The 12,385-nt window shown below is 43.7% G+C and overlaps 1 protein-coding gene across 1 annotated transcript in view; it reads right to left on the minus strand.

Annotated features, from left to right (window-relative positions):
• The window catches only part of LOC118782954 (pleckstrin homology domain-containing family G member 3-like), a 43,721-nt gene extending 31,902 nt beyond the window's left edge, over positions 1-11,819 (minus strand). The window contains exons 1-2 of the mRNA XM_036536586.1: positions 11,036-11,819; positions 743-820 (exon numbers count right to left, since the gene is read on the minus strand). Of these exons, the coding sequence (XP_036392479.1) occupies positions 743-791 (49 nt within the window). The 5' untranslated portion in view covers positions 792-820; positions 11,036-11,819. The remainder of the gene's footprint in view (positions 1-742; positions 821-11,035) is intronic.
• Between the last annotated feature and the right edge of the window lie 566 nt (positions 11,820-12,385).

Here is a 12,385-nt window from a genome sequence, read left to right on the forward strand (position 1 = left end):
ATGTTATTGGTAGCCAGCAATTGTCATTGTACTGTGTGACAAACAAAATTAAACAACTCCTCCCGGTATTTTATTTTATTTTATAATTGTGCATATAAAACAGGATGTGTCCAACCATTTACAGCACACCGTTCCAGCCTAAGTTAATGGTCTGTCTGTTCGTATCTCTCATCTGTATTTATTTACACGGATTCACTAATTATTCACTTCTGTTCTTGGGGGGGGTGGGTTTACGGACTCTCCCCTGCAGTTAGTAGGAAGGTACAAATTTTTACACATTTGCATATCTACACACCATGACACTGCTGTGTGTTCTCTTATTTACACACCTATCACGGCATATTGCACACATCACCACTAGCAGCTCGCACAGTTAGTACTAATGTCAATGTGTGTCAAGAGATGAAAATGTAATGAATTAAAAGAGTTCCACTTTTCAGCTTTCATGTAAGTAATGGGTCCAGGATAATATGTTCATTTAATAGTAAGGCATTGATGAATAAATAAATAGATTAAATGTAAGAGATAATAACCAATTTGAAGTTATATCACAATATGGATGTAAGGTGTATAAACTACTAGGGATCTATGTGCCTAAAGGAGTAAAAAGGACTGCAAGTTAGTCATCACTCAAGAGTACTGAAAGAGATGCTCATACAGATAGATAAGTAGATTGGCTTAAATCATAAGGTGTTTGTTTAAAAGTCACAGGTGGTATTTTGTTCCTCCTTTGACCTCTGACCTTGGGTGCTGTGCTTTCTCTGGCTGCCGCGGCGCGCCCCCTCAGGCATGATGTGATGGTGTCACAGGAAGCGGAACCCTGCGGGGAATGAACATCCATCAATGACATCACCAATACCGGGCTGCAGTAGTCAAGGAAAAAACATCTCAACACATTCATTTTCGTAAACCTACATCAATCTTAGGTCCCAGTCTAGTACTGAAGGAGAAAAAATGACAACACAATGGTTGAGGGATATCACAAATCTTAGTATCACATTCCTGTATGTAAATCATTACTGTATGCAAAAAAACTATGTTATGTAAAAATTTTGAAAAATGTCCCATACATTATAAAAATACCCGTTTTTTATAATATATGGGACTTATGTTGGTGCATATTACATTTTTTCAAAAGTGAGAAAGGCAGCACAGTGAAACAGAACTACAGTGCAGTGTATCCCTCCACAGTTTGTAACAATGAGGAGACACAGGGCGAACAGACGGCCAAAATCAGGAGGCGTGTGAACCACACGGTGCATTTGGTCCTCAGCCACCTTCGAGGTTCCTGCGGCGGGGGTGTCACTCCGGGAGCCTTGCGAGCAAAGACAAAACACAATCCTGAGACCGTGCGAGCACCACGCAAAGGACCACCATCGGGGCCGCAGTTCTGCGCACGGCCCATGACCGGGGGAGCCAAAAGCGAACGGGAGTGCACTTTATCAGGGCTGGAGTGCCTTCCGCCCCTTTCTACAAAGGAGGAAAGCATAAAGCTGTCGGCGATTCGTGCCAAAGCAATTAAAAGCTGAAACATGAGAGTCGCCGTTCAGACGGAGAAAGAGGGCACAGCCGTGGAGAAATTCTTCTCCTCGCAAAGAAGAAAAAAAAAAAGAAGAGGAGAAAACAAAACATATGTAATGTTTGGCCAGGAGACAAGAATGTCCCCCTTCTTTTGCTCCTCAGTGTGTTCTACATGTGTCCCACTCGCTAAAGGATGGCGCTCGAGCGTTAGCCGAAAGGAAAGAATTAAAAACGACAGGGCTCCAGTCAACAGCCTGGGAAGGAAGCCTGTTTGTTTATGGCTTTGAGATAGGTCCCTTCTTCCCCAGACACTGGCCATTTTGCCTCACTTGTCTGACATCTTGTGCTTTGTTAGCAGCCAGTACCACAAAGGACGTTAAACAAAGACAGCAATAAGGCCCACAAAAGCTCTGCTACATTTTTTGTGGCCTGGGCGGGAAGTGGGCTACCATGTGAAGTGGAGGTATGGCAAGATTGTCTTGGGTTCAAATCCCAGTGAGGAAGGGGAGGATGATTAAATACTGAGTGGCTCAAGACCAGCAGATAAAAAAAGGGTCCCGGACTAGCATGCAACAAGAAAGCTTTTCAAGCTGTTTGTCATATTGAATAACGTGCTTGTTGTGATTAGAGCTTTCTGAGGAATTAAAATGCTCCTTCTTTTCTAGATAGCAACTGAGAGCAAATGCTTGAGGTTTAGAGGATAATCTCTGCTCTGTGATCCGCTGTGCTGAGAGACGAGCAATCAAAGCGCTGACACATACCAACCCCCTCCCCTTCTGAGGTTTCCGCAAGTTTGATGTCCAAATTTGATTTGAAGTCCTGTCATTTTTCAGTAATTTACCTCGCAATGAAGAGCATGAGGTCTTTGTGTTCAGATGTTTGTGTTTGTTTCTACAATCTGCTGTATGGCATTCTCTCAGTTCCCCAGAAACATCTGTCCATTTGAATTTACACACACACTAGAAAGAAGCTCAAAGAATACCACTTCCTTAAACTCACTGTAATCATTTGTTTTTGACTTCTTGTAACCAGAGAGAATTAAGAATCACTCAGGAGCAATTCCCAACAGCATCCTCAAAAAAATTCTCACCCCAGGTCCCCCCTATTTAGAGACTCTGTTTCCAAATCTCCATGATTAGAACGGATCCTTTCCAATCAACCAATTATGAAGGCTTCAGAACACAGTCCTGTGGTCTGACCCCACGTAGACTTTCTTGGCTCCAGAGCTCCTTTGCTGTGAAATTCCCAAAATTCCAGAAACCGGATTGTGGCCAGAATTGCCTAATTTCCCCCCAAAGCTGGGTTGTGGTTTCTAATAGTGGGAAGAGGGGAAGAGGGGGAGAGGTGGTCGGAGAAGGGTTGTTTTTTTTTTCTTGAGAGAATGGAAATGATCCAACATCTGGTTAGCAAACTCTGAGGTTAAAGTGAGGTTACCGTGACTCCACTCCCCCCTCTAATGCGCTTGCTCCCCATGTCCTCCGAACGGACCGATTTCTTCTGCTCAGATCCAGAATGTCATGATGAAAAATGGACTTGGAGGTCCCTTTCCACCATTTTCCCACATTGCAATCACATCTTGTGCCACGAACCCAGCTGCATCCAAGCACTCTTTCAAGCCAGCTCCAGTAACTGACACAATTGATGCAGCCATCTCAGCTGCTGACAGGCCTCCATTTTTGGAGGACACAGCTGCGCAGCTGTGTGATGGTAGGTGTGTACACGTGTCATATGCATGTACTTCCATGTGCGTGTCTCTGCGGGTGTATGTGTACGTGTGAGCGTGACCACAGCGCCTGGGGCGCTGGATGAAGAGCTAAAAGTAGCTGCTGATTGCAAATGGCAGAAGGAAACCCACTGTGAGGTGTGCAGTTCTCAGTTGCAAAGAAATGGACGGGTCTCATCCTACGGCTAAAATACAAACATGAAAGTGCTTACTCGGCAACTGGTGGGGAAAACACTGGGTGTTTGCATGTTCAGGGGCCCGAGCGCTTGTGACACTCAGGGGCCACAGCGGTTAGCTAGGAGGGGAACCCCCGTGGGGTGGGGATGGGGGGGCGGGGGGGAACGACGCAAACAAACAGCTCACAAATGACTGCTGGGAGGGCAACCGGCGGGCTGCGGAGGTGCGCCCGTGACAGCGCGGACACTCCATTGTCCGTCCAGCACCGCAGTCCAAATAGAAATGCGGTCATTGTTCCTGTTCCAGCTGACCTTCACACTTCCTCTGGGCCACTCACCGGCCGACCATTCACCAGGCCCCAGCTGGCCCCCTTCTCTTCGGCCTCCTCCTTATTCTCTCGGGTGACAAAGCCGGCCCATTGTGCCGGGAGCGGCCCGCAAAGGCCCTCACAATGGAAGCGCTGGATAGCGTGTGGGGGACACAACCCGCTGACAGAGTACTAGGGACGAGAGGGATGACCAGCACAAGAGCTAGGAGTGTAGATCATTTAGAAGGGAAATACAGTATGAAAGATGTTGTGTACCTTCATAGGGGCACCAGTGTCAAGCAGGAAAAACCAAAAAGTAAGGAGACACCAAACTGACACGTATAACTGGCACACACACCATGGGCTTGGATGTGTACAGTCAAGCATTTCCAGTAAATGTAATTTAGAAATGACCCCCACCATGAAACCGAGTCAAGGTACCACTCAATCTGTTCTGGTAAGTCAGGTTGTTCCGGGCAGCAAACTCCACAAAAAATGTACAAAACTCTTTTCCAGGAGTCTCTCAAAAGCCTTTTCTTGCGGTCAAGGAAAAACTTTCTAGTTTTTTTCCCAGTTAGCCGGAGTTTTCTGGTTTTTTATTCCCTCTGGAAAATACAAAGAGCACTGTGATGATCTTGACTGTAAAAATGCACAATAACAAATAAAACTTGATTGATTGACTGATTTTCAAGACAACATAAGCTTGCGCTCTCTTGTAAATTAAAGTTTACAAATGTTTCATATTTAAGAATTTATTGAATATTGACACATTTAGCCCATGTCCAAATGTAGTAAATATCCAAAGTTAAAGCATGTTTACTGGGAAGCTTTGTGGTTCTTGAAAACAGTTTTGAATCACAATATGTTTTCTCCCATTCTCTTTTCAGGTTCAGAGATGCCAGTTTTTACGCTACAGGTAGTTTGTAAACATATGTGAGCAAATATTTTGTGATATATAGGCTTCCTGTCTTGTTCCAAATATAAGGTGGGGCATTTAACAAAAAATATAGTTTTAAAATGCAACACACTCTATATTTGCAGTCCTGTCAAAATTGACCAGGCTACTAATGGCTGCTTGAGCATTAAGCTTGTTGCACTGACACCTTTCTTTATGTGCACAGGGATGCACCTAGGTGAGGCTTGTTCTAATGAGAATCCACCAATAAACTTGCCTGCAGCTAATGGCTATTTCACACATAAATCCCTGTGGGGAAAAATGAACATTTTTATGGTCACCAAAGGAGTCAGTAATGTTGTTCTTGTTACCTCTACTTATCTAGGTTTGAAATCAAATGTTACCCAGAATGAATGTACATGTTTTGGAAAACCAGACATTTAATTGTCCTTACAGTTAGTAAAATTTGTAATATTGTCAAAACAATCACATCTTCATCAGGCACATCTTCATCAGGCACCTATGAATTGCCAAGTTACTGTCAGTGGGAGAAGGGCCGTATCCAGGAGTTGGCTCCTGTGGTGCATCGTGGGGTTTGTAGTTTATAAAATAGTCATCAGCTGCAGATGAGTAGCATAGTTGAGGATTGCAAATAAAAAAACTGATTTTTAACCTATTGGTTGCCGAAGTTGTATTACTTGTATAATTTGGTTTAATAAAGTATAGTTCTAAAATCTTCTCTCTTTTTTAAAGGGTGAGAGGGTCACCTATCAGGATGGCCAGGTATTCAGGCCAGTACAGTATGTTATTTACTGGCTGGGAGTCCCACATTAAGGACAACATGCCAAGGCCATCATTATAAGGACTGAAGCTGTGAGCTAAGTTTTTTAGTTTAGTTTTTAGTAAAGTTTTTTTTCTAAATAAGCAGATCACAGCCATTAAATAATGAATAATGTTTTGGGGATTTATCAGTGTATATATAGCCTCACTTAGTAAAAAAAAAAGCAAAAATGCTTTATTTCATGACCATATTTTTAGTGCATTTGGTCATAGTCTTATGCAGTCACCATCTTTTACTGTCAGCATCCTGAAACTGATGATTTTATACAGTTTCTGTTTTAATTCTTGTCACACTTTGAAACAAAATTTTACTAGTAATAAAAAATAAGATTTAGAATGTAACCATGACCTATAGGCAAACATTGCCAAGCTGTAATGTACCACAGTCTTGTAGATAATATGGCTGCTTAGTCTAGGACATCGCTCAGTCACAGGCAGAAAAGACAGGCGAGTACTGCCTGCCCCTGGAACAAATCAAATTGCAGCATTTTTTGGATACCACACGCTCAAACAATAAACTAGCTTATTACAGAGTTTCAAACATAAAATACCACAGTTCTGTGCAAGTTGTTGGGGCACTGGGCTTATGATCAGCAAGAAAAACCATGATATCTGGCAAATACTGCTCAGTGGACATCCATCCGTATAACTGGAAATGTGTAAAACATGAACAATGCGGCAGTCCTTGGTCAGTAGTAACTACTACACAAATTACTCATTATTATTTCTTGGAAAAGCTCTGTGACATCACTGGGAGACTCCTAGAGGGTGATTGCACATTGACCTTTGGGTACAAACTGTCCGCAGACAAACAAAGACTTTTCCAAACAGGCACATTAGTTCTGCTTCGTACCAGGACATGTCAAAATTAGTCATAATAACAATCTACCCCCTGTAGTATCCCAAAAAAATGTGCTGGAAAAGTTGCAATGCCCAAGAGTTCTGGGACTCCATAAATGTGTCACTGAGTTCAGTAAAGAATGGTGCTATAAAAAGGCAACAGTGAGGCATTTTTTTTGCCGTGAGTTGCGCTTAAATTTTTCTGGGAATTTCCCCACAGGTCTCTCCATGTGACTAATTATAGATGCCGAGATGACATGAAATTGAGAGTCATAAAAAAAATAATCACCGTGTGCACGGTGCGTAGAGACAAATCAAGGATCAAACGCGTTGTCAAGGGACTGGGGAGGGACGGGCGTGCGGCTGACAGCAAAGGCAGACTCAGTCCGCACACACAGAGCTCCAGGACAAAGGAGAGAGACGCACAGCGAGAGGGAGCAGGTTGGGACCGGCTGATAAAGCAGAGAGGGAAAGGAGGGGGGGCTTATGGTTGAAATTACCGCACCGGGGCACAATCTCCGGCTGTGCACCTTAAATCCGGATGGAACGGCGATTACTTTCCTGTCTTCAGATTCGGTCATGCCCCAGCATCAAACGGCTCTTCAACGTGGATGGAAACGTGGAATTCATCTTCAACCTAAAGGTGGTTTTCCATTCAGACTCTGAGCTCAGCATGCTGGGAAGGAACTGTTCCCCCAACCTGCATATGCGTGACTCCTTGAGTGTGTCTTGTTTTTCCCTTAAGTAAGAGCCCACCTTTTCATTCAAAGCCATAGGTCTCATGCAAACGCTGTAAACGTTCACAAGTCCTCACTGTATGGATGTGTCAATTAAATCATCTGTGTCCATTAGCAGAATATACATGGAAGAACTGGTGTCAAACACACAAGTGTAGATGTTTAGGTAGCATTAATAAACAACTGCTGACAGTGGTTCTCCAGTGGTTCCTTGTGTTTATAGCTATATGGAGAGGGTGCACAAAGTGCTGAACAGCAGTCTGGCATATCTGGTCTCAACCAGAAACTTAACTCATCATGTGAAGACAACTGTGAATTTTCACCTTTACATGAAAAATGGATGACACAACGGTAGCCAATCTCAGTGACTAATAACAAGCGAGACAACATTTGAAGCTCTGGAAAGAGGAGAAAAGTACTGTCCAGAGAAGAGGTGACTCAGGAATCAGTCGAGTGGACAGAGAAAGCCGGGAAGGCAATGGGACCTAGGGGAACCAGAGAGAGTAGAGGAAGGAGGTTGGGACTCGTGAGTCATGACAGACAGGACTAAGAAATGGCGATAACGTGGACCTGAGTCATGAGACAGAGGACTGCATTCACATGAAGACACACACACACATCTACCCGCACACACCCCCAAACAAGCTCCCTGTGGCACAGCAACATGAGGGACGACCATTTCACAAAGTGCTTGGTCATCACGCGCCGCGAAATCCTGCAGGGGCCCCTCTCGTGACACCTCCAGACTCCATGGCTACTTTCAACTTAGTCCAAGCCCACTCTTCAAAAGACCGCCGGAGGCCCTCGGGTCTGGAAAATGGCGTGGTTTCGCATTCTTATTGTGAGAAAGGCAGACAGAAAAGCCGTCCCCTTTGCTGCCGGGGGTTCGGTTCTCCCCATCAGGGACTTGCACTGAGGTCAAAGACGAGCGGGGAGGAAGTGGGAAAGCACTTTGTCTGCGGCTCCATAAAGCTGTCTCTAAAACGTTGGGGAACAACTGGAGGCCAAAGACCCTCTCTCAAGAGGCTACAGCGTGGGTCGCTTTGTCTCTTTTTGCCTAACCTGGTCCTTTACGAGGCCAGTAAAGTCAACACAACGAATTCACCTTTGTAAATCTTGAGGGGTGCTGGGGTCAAACGCAGTGTCTGTCATGCCTCCAGAAGGGCTTATGCTTGGTGCTCGGCCATCACGGGCAATATGCTGTAGGATCGCTGCAGCGCACCATGGGGGTTGAGGAAGGAAGGCACTCCACGGGAGATGTGAACTTTAAGGGAACTGCTAATTATACCAGTGTCACAGCCCCCCGAGGAACTCCTCCATCAGCCAGATGCAGACCCAGAGCCTTAAACCCCTCAACTCCACTTACGCTGCTCATATTTTACATACCGCCAGGTTATGGCACTTGTTTTTTACTGCTGCAGTTCTGGTTGCACCTGCCTTGTGGGAAGGCTTCCCCAGCAGTGGGATTTGAACTTGCACCCTTCTGGTCACTGCGGCCTTGCCACGGCTCTGCGCAGCTGACCCCAAGCCATCCGCTGCGTGTCCCTGTGCATGCTGGGGGATTCCGTGCAAGAGGCTGGGAAACCCATCAATGCAATTCATCTGATTAAGGGCGCACAAGGGGGAAATGGAGATTATTGCTATTCCTTCTGTCCAATGGGGTGCACTTGTTGAGTCAGGAAACATCAGGAGAGGGGATGGGTGGCGAAATAAATGGGTCTTTTTTTTCCAAGCGGCTTGGGCTGAACTGCAAAAGCAGGGCGCTGGTGTTTCAAAGCAAACAGAGCCTTGCATGTCAGCTTCAGTTGGGAAGGACAAACATTCTGAAAGGCAGGGTTTGGGTCACTTCCTGTTTCTCAGTTCTAATTCCATGACCAGTTCCTATTCCCATTCTTCCTTTTGATACAGCTGAAACAGCTAAACAATGCCTTTTCCCCAAAGGCTCCAACTATAACTTTGCCCAGCTCCCAGTGTGATACATAAGACTCGGACACGCAATAACGTTCGAATGGAAGGGAAAACACGGGGATTTAAGCTGTGGCAAAGGTTCCTGTTTTTGGAGATCAATTCTGATGTTTTGCTTTGCAAGTGATATTAGTGAAGCTGTACTGCCAAATCACAGCCTGTCATGCGTTTGCCAAGGCTCACATATGTATGGCCAACAGGTTTAGAGCCTGTTTAAAGAGAAAATAAATAGAATCTGTCTTATCTGGGCTATTGCCAGCAGGGAACCATCTGCAGACATGTTAAAAAAAAAGGTGATGCTGGATCTTGAAATGTAAAAGCAACAATCAAGACACTGGATTATTTTTCACTGGATCAGAAAAGTTTGTCTCAGTGAGCATCTTCAGCCATAAGGATGTTTGCTAAGAAAATATAAACGGCACTTTAAATTGGGCTGTGGTCTTTAACTGTCACAAAGGAAATAAACTGACGACGACTTGTAATGAGACCAGTAAAAACACTGAGGTGTGAGTTTCCATGACAGGTCTTTCTACTCGTCTAGAGAGTTTGAAGAAACGTGAGATGAAAACCCATGTCAGCCCAGCATTTTTCAAAAAAAATATATTGTGTGATTTGGCTTTAGTCATGAAGACTGCAAAATTCTACTCAGCTATTGACCGGTGAATGCCTGCATAGTGCTCCAGTTGCAACGGCTGGCATATTCATTTGGGTTTCACGTCACCCACAAACGATTTCTCACCAATTATCAGACATATTTGAAAAACAAATATCACAGTGCATGCGAGTATGACCACGAAGATGATAGGCCAGGTGACAAATCCACTTATTTTTAACGTAATTGTGTAGATACAGCACAAACCCCGCGGGCAGAAAAATGACTAATTTGTTATTGCAGTCTGAGGCTCCGAGAAAAGAAGGGAGTGAGTTGTAGTGTGAATTGAGAACATACGGGATTCATTGGGATGTTTTATTTGTCCACTCCGGATAGCTAGCATTCCAGCTGATTTGCTGGAGAACATAATGTTTGTTGTGCAAGTAAGACGTCTGTGGGGCAACTGAGACAGCCCGCAATGAGTCCATTGTTTCAAACTCTCTGACTAACGTCCCGGAATTCTTCATGAAGTTTGTAGAATTACTGTATGCAAATTCGTTCAGTATTAGCAGACAGAGTAGCTGTTGGGGGTGGGCATTTCAGTGAGAGTCAGTCTCACGTTCTTCTTAAAAAAAAAAAAGTTGAGCATGCACTACTAGTGACGGCATGCTAATGATTTTAAAGGGCACGATCAAGATTTAAATCTCTTTGTAATAATCATGGACATAAAATGTCTTTTGATGGGCTCCGAGCCAACCAATTTCAGCAGTGTTCTACATGGAACGATGTCAACCGCTATCTTTGCATTTTACATTGTTAATTGCCCTCAACTGACTTTGCAGTAATTACATCAAAATAAATTACGATGGGTGTCTTAAAGGCTGATCTGCGCTCAGGAGCGCGTTTTGGTGGGTGCGCTGCGCGAAAGTGAAGAAACCACATCTTGCAAAACCTCCGGGTCATTCTAAGAACTATGGATAAGAAAAAAGACAGCTTTCCGCTGTCCGAAGACACATTCCCTGACAATCAATTTAAAAGCCTTTGACCCTACGCTTCCCAAGCAAAATATTTTCTTTCGCACGAACAACCAAATTATTACCACTTATATTAGCGTTATGTACTTTTACTTTTTTACTTTTACTTCCGTTTCCAAAATTAATTTCGTGCTCATAATACGAAAGTGACTTGGATAAAAGCAAAAAGAAGAGATTATGAGGCGGAAACATTTCCAACTCACAACAGTAACTGAAACCATTTCTTGTTTCCAGCTGATGAGTGTTAATAAGTTCCCTAACCGAGTGTCATCGCTTATTGATGCTAATTTCAATGACATTCATTTCATGTAGCCTAGGACATAAAAGTGAACTGAATTTGTTTGGAGTTAAGCTTTTCAGACAGTCATTCATACAGGCTACATATCTTTTGCAGTTGCACATACCTTTGCAGGTGTCTCGAGTGGAGGCATCAAAAAAATAGCCGTCAGTGTCTCCGCTCCGCTTCCGACGCGTCTCTGATAAAGTCCGTCGATCCAAGCCGTACTCCTCCGCTTCACTCAGTTCGATTATTTCCCAGCAAGAGCGCATTGGATTGAATAATTGTACATGTCTTCAGTACAGGAAAAAAAAAATCTACGTTCAGGGCGTTTTACCCCATGCACAAGAACATTCCCAAAAACAAAAAGGATTAAGCCCTGTTTTCACTCCTGGATTTTTTCACCGCTTTCACATTGCTATTGTTGGATTTGAAGCGCCATCCCCTTTGGCTTCGATTTCATGACACACGGCTCTATCTTCTCGCTTAGCTAACGGTCAAATGTAATCTTTCGAGTGCAAGTTTTCAAATGCCTTTGATATTTATGTATTGACTTATAAACAAACAAACAAAAAAACTAAAAATATACCACAACAAGCATTTTCGTTTAATGTCGATTCAATATCAGCTTCTTTGTGGGGAAAAAGGGAAATACTGGGATTCGCGCAAAGATGCCCCCCGGAATGCTTCAACTTCTTTTTCTTTGTCCTCTTCCGATACAACTGTTTAATAAAGAGTTTTTCTCTTTTTCTGAAAACGGCTTTCGTTCTCGTTCCAAAATATATTCTAAATTACTTGGAATACAACGCTTGCGGTCCGTGGTCGTCACAAAAAGTAATCATATAAAAAAGCAACGCTTAAGTGAAAAGTGCAAGCGTTCGGTATACAGTGCAGTCAGTCAGTATGACATGCACGTAGCCTATCTTGAGATAAACCGAGCTAGAATTGGAATCCCTTCCCTAAGAAATTAGTGTCCCCCACAGCTCAGGACTCCTCGAACTTCCTGCAGAAAAGTTAACTCCTCTTGTGCTGCATTCCAGGGACTGCAATGACAAAAAACTTAAACATGTTCTTGTTCCTGTACTGAAATTCAGACGCGATTGGAATTATTTTTACATGGGCTATAGGAATGAGTTCATGGTGGCTATTCTTCCCTTTCTTTTGGAGAAATGTTTCTATTCTGACCTGGTTTAAAGGTCATGGTTTTTGAATACCGGTGGATGTCAATTTGTCAAGACGTTTGGTGCGCGCAATTTAGCGTAAAATTACGAGTAATGATGATAAATGGAGCGTTTTCACCACACCGTCGGTGACATTAAACCTATAGCTCTGTTACTAGCTATAAATGACTATTCTTTTAGCACGTTAAAAGGATTAGACAAAGTTCGGAAACCCATCTAAAAGAGATGACCAGATAAAATGACTGAACTCTTGAGTCATGTCTCGCCGCCGGAGTAGCTACTAGCAACATTACGGT

The sequence above is a fragment of the Megalops cyprinoides genome, chromosome 9 (assembly GCF_013368585.1).
Source record: "Megalops cyprinoides isolate fMegCyp1 chromosome 9, fMegCyp1.pri, whole genome shotgun sequence".
NCBI classification, from domain to species: domain Eukaryota; kingdom Metazoa; phylum Chordata; class Actinopteri; order Elopiformes; family Megalopidae; genus Megalops; species Megalops cyprinoides.